This window comes from Mastomys coucha, unplaced genomic scaffold (assembly GCF_008632895.1).
Source record: "Mastomys coucha isolate ucsf_1 unplaced genomic scaffold, UCSF_Mcou_1 pScaffold8, whole genome shotgun sequence".
Lineage (NCBI taxonomy): Eukaryota > Metazoa > Chordata > Mammalia > Rodentia > Muridae > Mastomys > Mastomys coucha.
In genome coordinates, this window is record NW_022196914.1 from 72,124,420 (window position 1) to 72,142,583 (window position 18,164).

The 18,164-nt window shown below is 41.1% G+C and overlaps 1 protein-coding gene and 1 long non-coding RNA gene across 2 annotated transcripts in view; one reads left to right on the forward strand and one right to left on the reverse strand.

Annotated features, from left to right (window-relative positions):
- Positions 1-1,662: 1,662 nt before the first annotated feature.
- On the reverse strand, positions 1,663-3,788 carry Setd9 (SET domain containing 9; the record flags this gene model as incomplete). The annotated part of the gene is given in 6 exon segments (XM_031360099.1): positions 1,663-1,781; positions 2,077-2,120; positions 2,122-2,189; positions 2,548-2,672; positions 3,444-3,641; positions 3,644-3,788. Coding segments are annotated over 6 exon segments (699 nt in total), but the record flags the coding sequence as incomplete, so codon positions are not given.
- A 179-nt stretch (positions 3,789-3,967) lies between these two features.
- LOC116083779 overlaps positions 3,968-18,164 on the forward strand; it is a 54,109-nt gene continuing 39,912 nt past the window's right edge. The window contains exon 1 of the long non-coding RNA XR_004115909.1: positions 3,968-5,277. This is a non-coding gene — a long non-coding RNA (uncharacterized LOC116083779). The remainder of the gene's footprint in view (positions 5,278-18,164) is intronic.

The window sequence follows — 18,164 nt, forward strand, 5'->3', positions numbered from 1 at the left end:
CCTGGTCTACAGACCTAGTTCCAGGAGAGCCAGGGCACCCTCATCACAGAAACACAAGAGGAATAGGTAGGTGTTCCTGCCACCAACCTTGTCCTTTAGTATGCCCACTCTAAAATAACCTCTTGCCCTCCTCTTTACCACCCCCACCTCTGCCCCGTGTAGAAAGGTTCAGTGGGGTAGGGGCAAGGTAGGAGGGCAAGGGTAGGGGGAGGGATGACCAATATCCAGTTGGAGCAAGGAAAAACCCTGTCTTGAAAAACCAACCAACCAAATCCCTGTGGTGATATAGATTGTAAAGGGAAAGAGTGGGAAGAGAAGCCAATTTAAATTGCAATAAAGGAGGTAAAGTTAGTGTGGAAGTTGTGATGGTGGTCACAGTCTGATCCTGCAGTTTCCCTAAGGATGGAAGGGCTAAGTAAAGTCATCGTACGTATCCAAGCTTGGAAGTGAGTTGGAGTATGAGTCAGGTGGATGGATCAAAGGAATCATTAACAGCAAAACTTTGAGACCAAGAGCAGCTGGGCTAGTTTGATAGTTTTGCACCTCTACAGTCATTTTGTCAACACCTGGGCTGGCATCTCTGCACAAAGCAGAGCCCACAGAGCCCACGGTTGTGAGCTGCAGGAGCACTCAGTCCAGTGGGTGGAGAAAGGCTAGGAGCATTACCAGTGGATGCCCCCTCCACAGAAACGAGATGAGACAAGAACAGGCTGCTTCTGCCGCCAGGCCTGTCCTTTACTAGTATCCCCTTGCTAAAGCAACCCTTACAGCCCTCATCACTCGATTCAGCTCCTCGATTGGTTTAGAAATGTCCAGTGAACAGAGGAAGAAGGACCATGAGCCCATGAACACTTTGTAAATGACACACATACCAATTTACTCCATAGACACTGTAGACAGTTTTTCTTTATTCTGTAAAAAGTTTTCACAGAGGCTTGTAAACATCCACAGTACTATAACAATTGCTGGGGCTGGAGAGGGAGCTCAGAAGAGCATTTTCTAGCACCCAATGTAAGGTACACTGGGTGATACACACCTGCTCCAGAATCACCAGACCCTCTTCTGGTCTCCATCAGGAACTTGCATAAACATACACAAAATAAAATCTTAATTGCTAATACTTGGTTAAAGTTCACAAATAACTTATAAAATAAAATAAAAAAACATGAAATGATAAATTCAAGTAGTTTTAATAAATGTATGAAAGACCAATTAAAAATTGGAATTACAAATTTAAAATTAAAATGAAACAAATTTCATTTGCCTTGAAATTGGGGCATATATATAACAACAAGAAAAATCTGTACGCCATTTAAGTCTATAAAACGTTTGCTCTATAGGAACTCAAGTAAACAAAACAAAAGCCTTGAGCACAATAGCTACTTAGAAAATCTGTATTTTTAAAGTCTCCAACTTACCAAACAAATGTTCTGTCACCGAACCACCTCCGATCCATCAAGTTTTTACTAAAAAGAAAAAGGTGCTCCAAATTTTATAAAGACTTTTCTTAGAAGTTTTATTTTACTTTATTTTGGTTTTTCAAGATAGGGTTTCTCTGTGTAGCCCTGGCTGTCCTAGAACTCACTCTGTAGACCAGGCTGGCCTCGAACTCAGAAATCCACCTGCCTCTGCCAGAAAATTTTTTCAAGTGTAGTGTAAGATTTAAGAGGCTGACCTTTGTTTGTCGCAGCTGCAGGAAATGTTTGGGAAATTTGCTTCAGTTCTCTTGGGAAAACTGCAAGGCGCATCAAATTCCTGGTAATAGACATTAGTGGCTCTGTCTAGAAACAGGCACATTTTAGAGAAAAAGCCATATCACAGGGTGAGAGTAAAAAAACACCAATGAATTATATTTAATGTATGGTTTTGCTAGTGGTTAATATGTAAAACTGTATTACGACACTGATAAAATAATCAAATCATTTAACATTTCTAAAATAATAATTACCAAAAGATAACCTTTTCCCAACAAGTGGCAGCTGCTCAAGCTCTTGTTACTCAGCTGGCTTTGTGCTCAGTCATGTGACATTAGCCATCATTGTCCCTCCTGTCAAAAGCCCGGGCAGAACAACTTACTTTCTGAACTATTGCCAACATACTGTCCTATAATCAGTGGACTGAATTTCTGATATTAACTGTGTACTGTCACTCATTCTTAAAGGGCCAGGTTGATCTCTCCTGTTGCAAGAAGAGTTGAAAGCATTAGCTAAGAGAGTGTGTTGTTGTATGTTAAAGAATCCAAAACCGCCAGGCAGTAGTGGCGTATGGCTTTAATCCCACCACTTGGGAGGCACAGGCAGGCAGATTTCTGAGTTTGAGGCCAAGCTGGTCCTGAGTTCCAGGACAGCCAGGGCTACATAGAGAAACCACAAAATGAACCCTACAAGTGCAATTTCTTTTCAAAAGGTTTTGTCTACCAGTCAGGCAACTACAGTGTAATATATCAGCCTTCTAAACGGATTTTAAAGTATAAACGATTAAGCCACAATCACTATGACAATTATGGGTCTACATCCTATAACTGAGTTGGAATATGGACATTTATTGCCTGAATACAATTTTTGATACTCCTTTGTCATTTCCATCAATGAGTAACCCATCCAGGCATCTAAAACTAAATGAGTTTCCAGTGGAGTGAAAAAAGCTTGGGTCATACTTGTGATTTGCTGTACCTATTATACAACAAGGCAAAGGAACAGATAGGGACCTATAAAACTAAACTATCCTGTTAAGGACATTCTTAATTATAAACCTAAAATAGAAGTCTGTTTTAATCCCTCCATCGTTAAGAATAACTCATTAGTGTATAGTAATTGCATAATATAATGGGTTTATTATACTTTAATACATGTTCTTTCATCTTAAACAGTTCATTGCCAGTCTAGAATGTTCTTGTTTTGAAGGACTTTTCTCTTTATAAAGTTTGTTCCTAATAGATGATGAACCACAGAACCAGCCGACCATATAGCAGGCAGAATCTAAATCTTAATGATAATATGAACAACAGTCTTTAGGCTCAATTTTACAAAGTTTTATACACACATATATCCACACACAAGTATTTATTCAGTCTAATTTGATATCCATTGGATAGTATTTTAAAAGTGTATTTTGTTAATGACTAGTATAGAAGACTTATGGGAGAACAAATCAATCTGACCTTCAAGCTGTTTTTTCTTTTACTGACAAAAAAAAGGAGGAAACGAATATATATTGGGAGAGTCTTATGACCAAAAAGATGGCCTTAAAAAAACGCAATTATTCCACCAAACATAATAGCATACTTAGCATACAAACATTATAACACACAATGTAATTTATAAGGTTAGTTATACAATTACAATTATTAAAAGTCCGAAAACTTGGGTTTCAAGTTCAAATCTCTGACTACGGGGCTAGACAAGCAATTTTTGGCAGTAGCAACTGAGCTTTTACCAGGATACACAGATTCTGCTGCTTTGGTATCAGTGGTTCAGTGACAAGGCACATCTTCCTGCAGACACCTAAACCCAAGGTCATACAAAGAATGTCTTCTGGCTTAAGGACATTTTGTTGTTTATAGTCATTTTCAAGCAGTTTAACCTTTTGATGCTGAACTCTTGGAAGGTGTTGATATTTTGACTCAACAGGTTCTGGGAGCACAAGAGATTTGATTGTTTACTATGGCCATTTAAAAATAGAGCCTAGGAAACCTTTGGTAACGTTCCTAGAACAATTTTACTTGCGATAATTTTATCTTTGGGGTCGTCTGTAATGTGTTGAAGAATCTGAAGTTTCCATTTCCGAACCCATCAATCAACTAAAGTCAGTGTTCTGGATGATGTCTGTGTTATTGCCCTTAATGAACTAAGCTATGCTAAAACTAAGACCTTAGAAAAAGCAATTCGCCAGGTAGTGGTGGTGCACACCTTTAATCCCAGCACTTGGGAGGCAGAGGCAGGTGGATTTCTGAATTCGAGGCCAGCCTGGTCTACAGAGTTCCAGGACAGCCTGGGCTACACAGAGAAACCCTGTCTCGAAAAACCAAAAGAAAAAGAAAAAGAAATTCTTTGGGAAAGCTCAATGATCTATAACCCCCAACAATGACCATCCAAGTAGCCAGTGATCATCAACATGCAAAGTTTTTTGGCAAAGAAACTTAGGCGTGGAAATGTTAGGGAACTGGTCCAAGGTACTAAAAGCTGTAAACGGAAAGATTAGAAGAAACGTAGCTCAGCTTTCCCTTGAACCATTCAATAGCTACTTGAATGTTTTCAAATAAGAACCTTCGTAAACACTTTTTCTCATAGGCAAGTTCTTTTCAAAGGCAAACTCAAGCCAAATACACATCCCTTGTCGTCTTCTCTCCCGGGAGTGGTAATTTCTTTGGCTATATCACTTTTACTTCCAGAACTTTTTTTTTTTTAAGAAACTGTTGTTTCTGAACAAAAAGGAAGAAACTTTCTCTTGACAATTCTAAGGTAACGATGCACCCGAATTCACGTCTCCGTAGTGTGAAGCTTCGGGAAAGCGCTCGTGTTTCACTTTTTCAGAAAAACGGCTTTCAGCTGAGTCTTCTACTGCGTAGACTGCAGATCAGCAGCACGCTCCGAAACGCCCATGGCGACCCACCCCGAGCATTATTTATTTTCTGCTCGTTTGTACGGTTTAGAGAGAACAAACCACCGTTGGCTTTTCTGAGGAAGTTCCAGCACTTAACTAAGACCCAGCCGAGGAAAGGTCACACCCCCCACTTTGAAAGTTTCTACTTGCTCCGCTGCAGCATCCTTGTAAGATCCGACTTACCAAAGGAAAAAGAGCGCGCGTGAGACCCAGCAGCGCGGCGCACTCTGGGAAAGGGGTCACAGGTCCCGCCCCCGTGAGGTCAGCATCTGCTTTACCCGGGAGCCCCAACCTCCTCGGCGACCCTCAGCCTCAGGGCTCCGCCTACTTTGGGTTCCACCCACTTCAGGTTCCTCTCGCCTTAAACCTCTGATGGTTCCAGGCTACACCTACCTCATGCTCCTCCTCCTAGGCCCGCCCTCCTCGGAACTTTGGAAGCCCCGGCCTCCACCCACCTTAGTTTTCTGACGACTCCAGGCTCCACCCACCTTAGGCTCCTCCTTCTAGCCCCGCCCACCTCAGTACTTTGGATGCCCCGGGTTCCACCCACCTCAGGCTCTGCCCCCTAGACTTGCTGGCCTCAGCCTGGGGCATCCCTAGGCTTCACCTACTTGAGGCTCCGTCTCCACTGCCGGCTGGCTGGGCCTGGCAGCTTTGGCAGCGGCGAGGTATGCGGTAAGTCGTGAGATCCTGCCATTCTGCTCTCTCACCTCGGGTTGTAGGTTAGGTTCATCACAATCCGGGGAAACGAAGTGGCGCCAGCGCCCACACACACCCTGCAGGCTGCTCGGTGGTGCGGCGACGGGGAAGGCGTGGGGAAGAGGCCAGTCGAGTCTTCGGTCGGCTCAGTTAAGGGAGGAGCCGGGTTGCGTTGTCCCGCCCTCCGGGCCTCGCCCAGGGTATCCCACACCGCAAGGCTCCAGCTGCCCGGGCGAGCAGAGCAGCAGCAGCCTGCTCTCTCGGTGCGTTTTTGCTCTCATGTGGACAAAGATCTTGCTTGTGCGCGAAGAGTCACTGGGCTTCATGGCATCCTGGCCTCTAGGAACGTGCCCTGGGAGTGGGCCGCCTCGTTTCTCTCCTAGGGTTGTGCCTGCTGGTTTTAACATCTGTCCTCAGTCTCTGCTTAACTCCTATTCTCAGTGCCTCCACGTAGCTGAACTCTTCTCGGTCAAATTCCAGCCCCAGCCTGGACCTCAGGCGCTTCTAAGAGAGAGCGAACCCATTCAAAGAGACACACACACACTGATTTAGTTTACGTGTACTAGTGATTTACCTGCATGTATGTATGTGTGTACCTTGTGGGTATCTGGTGTCCACAGTATCCCCTGGAACTGGAGTTATAAATGGTTGTGAGCGACCAAGTGAATGCGATTTGTGAATATATAGACATAAGAACAAAATGTCCTGCTTGCACTTCATTCTCCCAAACGTACAAAAGCAAGATAACTGGCAAAATGCTTTCTTAAGAGCCTTTTAAGGTATAGTATATGATATATCATAGTGGTATATGGTAAACCACACACACTTAAAGTGAACAATTTGATGTCTTTTGCCCATACAGTAATCAAAATTAAGATTACAGATGTATCCATCATTTTCAAAATCCTGTTAGAATCTTTTTTAAATCATTCTCATTTGTTCTTTTATCTCCAATCCCCAAGTAACCATTAAGCTTTCTGTCATCGGATTAATTTGATCATGTTATATTATCCCTTAAATTATATTATTGGATTCTTTTTATAAGATATTTAAGGAAAATTTGCATAGGCATTTATGAGAGATATGGGTCTGTAATCTTGTGTTGGATGTCATTTTATCCAGTTTTGGATAAACACTGGCCTCATGGAAGATAGAAAGCTATTTCTCCATGGATGATATTTGAAAAAACTTTAATAACTCAGCCAATGCGCAGAGACCCCCATGTGTATCAATAGGTCAGGTGTCCACAGGACAAATTTGGACAGAGTTCAGATGCAGTGAGGACAGCCTATAAGAGTTCCCCCTCCATCTTGCAATCAGCAGGTGTTTATGACACCTTGTATGTATTGCTGCTGCTTCTTCAGGCAGAAGGACCAGCTTCTCTGTTCTTTGCTTGAGAGTGAAGGGGAATCCTGAAGTTGAAAGTAACGGGTTCAGATTTCATGAGAATTCTGGCAGGTGCCCCAGGCCTTGGAGCTGATTTGCTCTATTCCAGAGAAGAGACTGGATGCATGTCTGCTCATGTCTCCTTTTACCTCACTCTAATGCCATGAAGAGTGTGGGCAAGTGTCAGAGGCCCTACTTCTGGGCTCTACTTTTGGCAAGGGTATAGATCAGATTTATCTGACCTGCTTAATGAAGTTGGTTCTGTTTCAGAATGTGTTTTCCAGACTTTACCACTTAATGGCACATGACCAGAATGTCTTTGTAATCTCCAATTTACCCAGAACCCAAAATAATTACGAGCTAGTAGAATTTTGACTTATAGCAAGTATATATCACTAGCACTTTTATATTCCTATTATTAACATTAATTTTTAATTCAATGCAAAGACATTGAATTAAACTTGCGGAAACATTCTTCTTAGAATAAAAATATGATAGCTAAACCTCAAGTTCTCTGTACTACTACCAGTTCTGTCTGGTCCTCACCAGCCCTCCCCAGATGGTGTTAGAGTGATGTAGTTTTTGTCAGTTTTATTTTGGGGCACTGATGTATTTTTATGTGTTGCTGTAGCTCCATAGTATTTTGAGTGAGTTTTAAAAGTACTTCAGTATCCACAATTCTTTGCTTTCTTCCTTCTTTCCTTCCTCTCTTCTTTCCTTCTTTCCTTCCCTTCCTTCCTTTTTCCCTCCTTCCTTCCTCCTTCCCTCTTTTCTCCTTTCCTTCCTTCTTTCCTTCCTTCTTTCTTTCCTTCCTCCTTTCCTTCCTCCCTTCCTCCTTTTTTCCCTCTCTTCCTTCCCTCCCTCCCTTCTTTCCTCCCTTCCTTCCTCCCTTCCTTTTTTCCTTCCTCCTTCTCACCCCCTCCTTCCTTACTTCTTCATTGAAACAGGTTTCAAGTGTAGTGGAGAATAACCTTGTGGTTCTGATTCACCCTCTTCTACCTGGCATTACAAGCAGGCACCACCACACAATTTCTTTAAAAATAATTTTTTTTCAGACATAGTGTCCATGTATCCATAGCCTGCCTCCAACTACTTATGTAGTTGAGGATGAACTTGAACTTTCATCCTCCTGCCGATAGCTCCAGAAGCCTAGGATTACAGGTGTGTGCCGCCAGGGGCAGAGTCTAGCACTTTATGCATACAGCAAGAGCACTTTACTTATTGAACCACATCTATTTACCACATTAATTTAAAAAATTCCACAAATTAAACCTACCAGAAAACTGCAGTAAGTGCTTAACTGGACACAAAACCTTAGTAGTGGAAGAGTGAGACACCACTGGTACAAACAACCATGCACAAATCTCCAAGGTGCAGTTTATATTTTTGGTTAAAGTCCTATTTTTTTACTTTCTAAAATTTTCTTATCTTAATTAGGGAATGGTAGCTATCAAATGTTTTCCCTAATGATGACTAAGATGGCTGATTACATGTTTTATATGCATTCTTCTGTTAATGTAGTAAATTATAGGCATGCATTCTCAAGTACTGAACCACCCTTGAAAGTCTGAGATAAGTCTATTAACGAGTGTCTCTTTGACATGAGCCTACAGATAGTTACCTATGCTGTTGCTGTTTTCCAACATTTTCTTTTCTTTTTAAATTTCCAGATGAAATCTGCCAATAGAACTGTCTGGGAGTGGAGAGCTTTTGGGGACCACTTGGCAGGAATCTGACATTGGGCTAGGACAAGGAAGAAAGCTCAGGCAGGAATCTCATTTTAGGCTAGAACAGGGAAGTAGGCTTCAGGCATGAATATGACTTTGGGCTACGACAGGGAAGTAGGCAAATATACTTTGCTCATCTTATAAGCCCTTGGAAACAGTGATCACAGGAGTTGTTAAGGGACTTTGTTCATTGCCTTGCTTGTTCCTTGTCTAGTTTATTGCCTTGCTTGCTCCTCAACCTAGAACTGATCTTAATACTTGCTCGTAATTAAAATGGTATAAAAGCAGACTGGGAAAACATTAAACCTGCCTCAGCCTCAGAATTGGCTAGGGTGGTGCTACAATGTTGTCTAACTGTCCTTTTTCTTTTTAATCCTCACTCCTGCCCTGGAGAACTTTTTGACTGGCTGAGCTGGCCTGGTGATCTGGGTTTGTAGTTCACTTTGATAGAGTTCAGTTTTACAACAGGTAAAAGGGCTATTCAAAACTTCCTTTCTTTTTGTGTAACATTTAATAAGTTTTTTTTTTAATGAAATCCTTTTTTATTTTAGTCTAGGTTGTCAGATTTGTTGGCATGAAATTGTTCAAAAATGTTCTGTTATGCCACCAACCTGGTAGCATACACCAGCTGATATGAAGATGTACCTAACTCTCAAAAGACTTGGAGCTCCAGGGAGTGGGGAGGTCTGGTGGAGTGGGGGTGGGGGTGGGTGGGGACATCCTCTTGGAGATGGGGGAAGTGTGGAATGAGGAATAGTCAGAGGGTGAACTGGGATGGGGATAAAGTCTGAACTGTAAGAAAAGATTAAAGAATAAATTTTTAAAACTGTTCTGTTATTATATATTTATATTTAGATCCTAATTAATTTTCAGTTACCATACAATGAATTGGGTTTCCTTATGATATTTGCATACATATATATCTTGAGCTTTGTTCATATTCACCCTGCTACCACTATCATCTGTTCCTCTTCCCAGTCTGCCTTGGTGCCCTTCTTCCTAATGTGTGTGTGTGTGTGTGTGTGTGTGTGTGTGTGTAGGTTCATTTTATATTTCTAACTCTTGTATTGCTCCCTACTGTTCTCTGTTCTCTCTCTTCATAGTCTCCTTTATACTTTGATGTAATTCATATATATGTATAGGTTTACATGCATACATACATACTTAAATATACATATATATTTAAGTCTAGATCCTGCATGTAAGAGAAAATTAGCATTTGTCTTTCTAAGCCTGGATTATACTGCTTAAAGTTAGGATTTTCAGTTCCATTCACTTTCCTGCAAATATCATACTTTAATATCATAGTGTTCTATACTATATTTTCTTCATCCATTCCTCTGCTAATGGGCATTGAGACAGGTACCATCTCATGGCTATCATGAGTGGAGCTATGATAAATGTGAGTGTGCAAGTATCTCCATAGCAACTTCCATGATGGCTGTACCAGTTAGCATTCCTACCAGCAATGATAATGGCTCATGTTTGTCAGAATTAGGAGCTGTAACCTGTGCTGGCTTGGTCCTAGACCCTTTATTCTATTTCATTGGATTACCAGTATGTTTCTTTTCCTCCCCAAATCTTGCTGGTTTTGTTCCTGGGGCTCAATAGTCTGAGTTGATATCAGGAGCTGTGACGCCTCTGGCCTTAGCCTTTCTGCTTCACATTACTTTGGCTGTTTGCTGCAGTTCTGCATTCTGTCTCACTGAATTTTAAGACTGTTTTCTACATCTGCAAATCACAGAATTGAAATTCTGATAGCATGTTCTGATAGAGATGTTATAGAATCTACATACTGCTTTTGCCAGTAAGAGTTCTCCAGTCTATGTGCACAGCAGTCTTTTCATCATCTAGTGTCTTCTTCTATGTCTTCAGTTTTTTTAAATTTTATTTTATGTCATGGGTTTGAGCATTTTGTCTGCATATCTGTATGTGCACCATATGCATGCCTGTTATACTCCATGCCGTGGGCTCCTGGGATCAGAGTTACAGATGGCTGTGAACCGTCATTCGTGGTTTGAGGAATTGAGCTTTGGTTCTCTCAACAAGTGCTCTGGTAACCACTGAGCAGTCCCTCTAGCCCCATAGCTCTTTAGTTTTAAAGTATTCATTGTAACGTCTTTTGCCTCTTTGATTAGGTTAGATTTTTTTTTTAAAGTTACTATGAATAGGATTTTCTTTTTTCCTCCTGGTGTCTTTCTTGGCAGATTCACAAGTGGTATATAGGAAAGGTACTGATTTTTATGTTAACATTGTATCCTGATACTTTGTAGAGAGAATCTCTGGTATAATGTATGCAAATATCACCTGTAAATAAAAAGCAGATGGTGTATTGGTTTAGGCAGAAAATAGAAGTGGGAGTTCCAAAAGGGAGAAAGGAACTCTAGGATAGAGTCAGGTGTAGGAACAGATTTGCACCAAACTCTGAAGAGACAGACACATGGAACTAAGAAGAGATAACCAGCCACGTGGCACTTGGAGAATAAAATAAATGGACTAGTTAAGTTACTAGTTAGCAGGAACAAGCTCAAGCTTATGGCCTGGGCATTTATTCATAATAAGTCTCGGAGTTGTTATTTCGAGAACTGGTGTGCCATTGGAAAAGCCCACAGTTAAAATACTTTATTAAAAGTGTTTATTATATCCAGGAGTTTCCTGGTAGAGTCTTCATGGTCTTTTAAGGATAGGATCATACCATCTGCAAATAGAGATAGCTTGACACCTTTCTTTTCTATTTGAATCCCTTTTATTGCTCTCTTTCTTTTAAAGACATATTTTATGTATATGAGTATACTGTAGCTGTCTCCAGACACACCAGAAGAGGGCATTAGACCTTATTACAGATGGTTGCGAGCTACCATGTGGTTGCTGGAAATTGAATTCAGGACCTCTAGAAGAACAGTCAGTGCTCTTAACCACTGAGCCATCTCTCCATCCCCCTTGCACGCACTTTCTCTCTCTCCCCACCCCCATCACTTTATTCCTGTAGTTGACATATCAAGCAGTTTATGGAGTAAGAGTTGAGAGATTGTGTAAAATTAGAAATAATTAGGTGAGGGTACCCAATCTGCTTTCTGTTTTCTCTCAGCTGATAACATTGGCTATTGTTTTTTTTCTGTAAAATCGTTATTGTATTGAGGTATGTTCCTTTTGTTCGTAGTTTCTTCAGGACATTTATTATGAAGAGATGTTCTTGGACTTAAGTGGCAGGCCTTTTCCACATCTATGGAGATGTCACATGATTTCAGGCTTTGATTCTATTTTCCGTGCTGATTGTATGTATTGATTTGTGTGTGTTGAATCATCTTTATAATTCTGAAATGAATCCATCTTGTTTATGATGTGTGATATTTATGTATTTAAATGGAGTTTGCATATTTTCTTGAGACTTTTTGCAATTTCCTTAATAAACTTTTAATGATTTGTACTGAAATACTTAAAATGCTGCATTAAAATGTGTAGTGACATTTTTTAGAATTCTGGAATTTTGGTTTCTTTTAAAAAAAACAGAAATATTATAAGAATGTGTTTTGGGGGCTGGAGAGATGGCTCAGTGGTTAAGAGCACTGACTGCTCTTCCAGAGGTTCTGAAGTTCAATTCCCAGCAACCACATGGTGGCTCACAACCATCTGTGATGGGATCCGATGCCCTCTTCTGGTGTGTCTGAAGTCAGCAACAGTATGCTCACATACATTAAATAAATAAATAAGTCTAAAAACAACAAAAAGAATGTGTTTTTGTTTTAATCCCAGGTATAGGGTCTGCTTTGAACTGTCAGAAGCAGCTAATCATGATTTGCCTCATACTCTGGCAAAAGCCTGGCTTTGCCAGCTGCAGATACTTTCTGCGATTGTGTGGTATTTGGAATTCTGGGAACTTTTCTGAGGCTATATAAATGTGAGAGCCTTGTGGTGGTTTGAATATGCTTGACCTAGGGATTGGCACTATTGGGAGGTGTGACCTTGTTGGAGGAAGTGTGTCATAAAGTGGGGTTTGAGACCCTCCTTTCAGCTACTTGGAAGACAGTTAGCTCCTGGCTTCCTTTGGATGAAGATGTAGAATTCTCAGCTCCTCCTGCCCATGCCTGCCTGGACACTGTCATGCTCTTGATGATACTGGACTGAACCTCTGAATCTGTAAGCTATCCTCAATTTTTTTTCCCCTGAGACAGGGTTTCTCTGTGTAGCTAGCCCTGGCTGTCCTGGAACTCATTCTGTAGACCAGGCTGGCCTCGAACTCAGAAATCTACCTGCCTCTGCCTCCCAAGTGCTGGGATGAAAGGCGTGTACCACCACTGCCTGGCAAGACATGAATTTTTCTTTTCAAGAGGCCAGCAAAAATTATTTCTACTGGTATCACTGGGATATCCCTCGCTTTGCTCTCAGAGGAGATTTTCTGTTTTCTTTTTTTTGGATTTTTTCTTTGTTTTTTGTTTGTTTGTTTGTTTGTATATTTTGTTTCAAAAAGGTTGAAAGACTGGCTGAGCAGTTGGAAATATTGCAGGTGGAAATGGAGGGGCCTTAGAAGCAAAAAATGGCTGAAACGGGAAAACAGAAGGGGGCGCTCTGCTCTCATTTCTGAAAGGGTTTGCAGATCTGTCTGTGCAACTGGAGAGGTTGTGGGTGGAGGTGGAAGTACCTGGGGGTCAAGGCGCACTAGAGAAAACAAAAAGGCTCATTCCTGATGACTGAGCATGACTGTGGGAATTTCCCAAAGAAGGAAAGAGGGAAAGAAACTGCTGGAGGGCAGTGGGGTCACAGAAAAAAAAAAAAAAAAAAAAAAAAGGAAAAAAACACTGAAAAGTGGACAACGCATTGAAATAGCCTGTTTCGAAAGAAAGAATCAGTCTTGAACCAGCTGGGCTGCCAGAATTAGGGGAGAGGCATCCAGAATTATGAGATCACCATCAGCTTTCCCATTAGTCTACAGCATATACTGCTAATGGTGTGGAGCACAGTTATGACAAGATAGGATGGTGTCCTATAAAAATGAAAGACTTAAGGCATTTTAAAGAGGTCATGGTTTCAGATGGTATGCACTTGCCTTATGTGAAACAAATTCTAAATAACTGGGCTATTTAAAATAGAATCATTCCCCAAGACCAGAAGGGATTGATGGCAGCAGTACTAGATTCCGGTCCACAGTTGCAATGATTAACATGGAGGACAAAATAAGCTGTAAATACTGAACAGTAAAATAGAACAAGGAGAATGAATATAGTAAGAGGTCAGTTGCTAGCAAAGGGCAGTACTCTAATAGACAAGAACAGATTCAATTTGATGATACTACAGTAGAACAATGTTGATTAGTGGCTTTAAGAGCTTGGGATAAGGTTGAGGAGCCTGGGGGAACCCCCTGGTTTTTTTAAACAAAAATTATACAAGGCTTTGGAGAAGCCTTCACTGATATTTTACAAAGACTAGTCTTAGGTGTGAGCAAAGCAGTGTTAGACCCTGATGCAAGGCAGGTGCTGATAGAGCCCTCAGCATTTGAAATGTAAATGCCAGTGTAGACGTTATAAGGTCATTAAAGACTTGAGCACCAGGTATGAGCAAATAGATAAGGGACACGACTGATATTGGTTCTAACATATACCATGCTAATATAGTATGTCAAAGTATAGTTAGAGGTTTGTGATATCAAAATGTCTGGTGCTTCAATTGTGGGAAATACAGTTATCTGCAAGAGACTATGACCAAACCAAAAGCCTCAAATCTCAAGACACCCAGTGTCTTAACATCTTAAGTATGAGAAATACAGTATTTTGTTCCAGAAAAGTGAACAAGTCATTTCTAGGGGCAATGTTTTGTTCTTTTCTTTTTTCTTTCTTAAAAATAATTATTTATTTTATGTGTATGATTACACTGTAGCTGTCTTCAGAAACACTAGAAGAAGGCATCATATCCCATCACAGATGGTTGTGAGCCACCATACCCTTGCTGGGAATTGAACTCAGGACCTTTGGAAGAGCAGTTAGTGCTCTTAACCACTGAGCCATCTCTTCTGCCTACATTTTTTTTTCTGAATCTCAAACAGAATGCCTAGGCTTCTCAGGGCGTATATACTGTGTGACAAAGGCTGCCATTGAGTTCAGGAATGAAGACCCAAAAGAGATATTCAAGGTAATTTCTTACCATTGGGAAACATCCTTGGGGGCCTGGCTCGGGGCCCTGAAGCAAAAATTATGAGCCATTTCAGTCAAGAACTAGCATGAATCCCGAAAAAACCTCCACTCAACATTGGAGATTTAGTGCACTATACTGCAGGCAGTGCTGCTCTAGACTTAACCATAGACAAATGCCTTAATCAGGGTTTCTATTCCTGCACAAACACCATGACCAAGAAACAAGTTGGGGAGGAAAGGGTTTATTTGGCTTACTTCCACATGGCTGTTGATCACCAGAGGAAGCCAGGACTGGAACTCAAGCAGGTCAGGAAGCAGGAGCGGATGCAGAGGCCATGGAGGGATGTTCCTTACTGGCTTGCTTCCCCTGACTTGCTCAGCCTGCTTTCTTATAGAACCCAAGACTTACAGCCCAGGGATGGCACCACCCACAAGGGGCCCTACCCCCTTGATCACTAATTGAGAAAATATCCCATAGCTGGATCTCATGGAGGAACTTCCCTAACTGTAGCTCCCTTCTCTGCGATGACTCCAGCCTGTGTCAAGTTGACACACAATGCTAGCCAGTACAACAAACATCTTACTCTATCCCCTAAAACTAGTGTTATAAAGTAACTGCTGGAGTTTGTGGTTCTTCGCCTTCAGGGACAATAGGAATGATCTTGGGAAGATGTGGTTTGAGTTCCCAAGGATTCATTGTGCATCTAGGAATTACAAATGTCTTCATCTATAATTTCTCTAAGTAGAAATTAAAATTATGGCCTAGGTAAAAAGAGATACAATTTAATGCAGGTGATAGGGTTGCTCGGCTGTTATCCTACATCACAGGCAAAACCACTTCAGTAGAAAGAACAGGAGGGCTTGGAAATACTGGAAAATATATGTCCTGGCAAACACTTGTTAATGATCAGAGGTCAGAATTAAAATTGCAAATAAATGGTATTGAAATAGAAGGTTTGATGGATACAGGAGCTGATGTAACTATCATTTTACAAAAATCTTGGAATTTGGAGTGGCCGCTTCAAAAAGTTTATGCCCAGTTCCTAGGGAATTGGAAAGCTATCCATAAAGTGTGCAATGAATTAAATGTGTGGGACCTGGGCTGGAGAGCTGGCTCAGCAGTAAAGAGCTCTTCCAGAGGTTCTGAGTTCAATTCCCAGCAACTACACAGTGGCTCACAACCATCTGTAATGGTATCTGATGCCCTCTTCTGGTGTGTCTGAAGACAGCTACAGTGTACTTATATACATAAAATAAATAAATAAGTAAATAATAAATACTGTGTGGCACCTAAAGGCCAAAAATCAAAGTTAAGGCTTTATGTGGCTGACATACCTATAAATTTATAGGAAAGGAACCTTTTACAACAGTGGGGTACTCAGATTAATATTCCTGCAATCCCAGAGACAGCCCATAATAAAGGGTGAAATGGTAGATGCTTCTAGGGAAGGTATAGATACAGGTCATCAAAAACAATCCTATACTGTGCCAATTATCCAAAGCCAGGACAAGCAGTTGTAGAAAGATTTAACCATACCTTAAAGAAAATACTATAAAACAAGTAGGAAAACAAACAAACAAACCTCAGCGATAGAATAGTGCTCCACTAACTTTAAATTTTCTGAATGTTAATGAGAAAAAGAACACTGGGTTATAAAAAAAACATGAATTAACTCATCATACATACTATGAGAATGTGTTAATATCAGAGTAAAAGTCAGCAAACATTTTGTGTTGGCGATGCAGGTTTGTTTATATTTCCACAGGAAATAAAAGATTATAAAGATTATAATTGAGCAGAAGATGTCTCCTAAAAACCTTGGCTATTGACCTGAAAAGCACTTAGTTCACTGAAAATGTTTCTTTAGAATTTTTCACTACACACAACATGATTAATGACTTCTCTCTTGGTTAGGGTTTCCATTGCTGTGAAGAGGCACCATGACCAAGGCAAGTTTTATTAGGGGCTGGCTTGCAGGTTCAGAAGTTGCGTCCATTATCATCAAGGCAGACGCATGGCAGCTTCCAGGCAGGAATATGATTCAGGAGAAGCTGAGAGGTCTACCTCTTCATCTGAAGGTCTCTGGGAAAAAACTGGCTTCCCAAGTGGTTAGGAGGAGGTTCACATTGCCCAACCCTACAGTGACACACTTTCTCCAACAAGGCCATATCTCCTACTAGTCCCACTCCCTGGGACCAGCACATTCAAACCACCACAACTTAAAACAAAAGGGGGAAACTGTGACACTTCTGAGATTTGTGGGATTTTAGTTTCTCTAAAAGCACAGAAATATAAGAATGTGCTTTCCTTCTCATCCCGGGTGTAGGGCTGTGAGACTGCTCCAGACTTTCCGCAGCAGCTTCTATGATTTGCCTCAGGCTCTAGCAGAAACCTGGTTTTGCCAGCAGCAGATAATTTCTGTAATTGCGTGAAGTTTGGAATTCTGGGAGCTTTTCAGAGGGTATGTGAATTTGAGAGCCCTCAGAGGCATGGCGTGTGGACATTAGTGGTTTAGGAAGATTGGTTGCAGTTAGTAGCTGTGGTCAAAGAAAAAAAATAATAGGGAAAAAATTAGATTCAGGGATCTCTCTGTCCTTCCCTCTCTTTCCCCTCTATCTTTGTTTCTCTCCTAGCTAGTGTTAGGTGGTGAAACTGGGGATTGAGGGAGGGGTAAAGAGGGAGGGCTAGAACAGGGGTGGGGCTAGAACACAGGGGTGGGGCTAGAACACAGGGGTGGAGCTAGAACACAAGGGAGGGGCTAGAACACAGAGGGTTCACAGAATGAGAGCAAGGGGAAAATAGCAGACCTTTGGTTTAGATGGAGTGAGCCTATTGCACTGAAGCGGCAGACATCAGGTACTCATCACTCATCAAGGTTTGTAAGCAGAGCGCAGATGAGTAGTAGTCTCCAGAACTCAAAGAACAATGATCGGCAGCTGGCACAGATGGATGGATAGACAAATGGGTGGGTGTGGGTGGGTGATTTGCAGTCAGGAGTAAACTAGGTTTGAGCCCGGGAGTTCCTGAAGGAAGGCAGCCAGCGAATGTCTGGACTTGGTCTTTCCTTTGCAGCAGATGGTATAGGCATGTCTTTTTAGGCAGTAGGTAAATACCAAATCTAGATTCTAGATTGTAAAAATGGGATTATTGGTGATTTTGTTGTGTGTTTTTTTTTTCAGCTTTCTAAGGAAATAACGGGGATTTATGCTGTAGTTTTGAGTGGAGAATAACAAACTTTAAGATTTCTTAGCAAAGTTAACACACTTAAGAAACTAAGAAACCCTTTAAATCAGTTTTACTCTGCTGCCCTCTTCTGGACATGGCTTATGGTCAAATGATTTTTTTTTTTTTTTCTAAGTAGGTGCAGGGAAAATGCAGGCCCTTGGCAGCAAGAGAAGATAAAGATTTATTTATTTACTTAAAGTAAAAATGAAAGTACATTTTAAAAAAGTCTAGTCAAACCAAAGGCTCTTTAGACTTCAAAATATTTTTCTAATTTTTTTAATTTTGGAAATTTTTCATTGTATTCACACCCACAGTATATAAAGTTTACTCCTCTCATCCTGCATCCTTGCTCTCTCTTTCTCTCTCTCTCTCTCTCTCTCTCTCTCTCTCTCTCTCTCT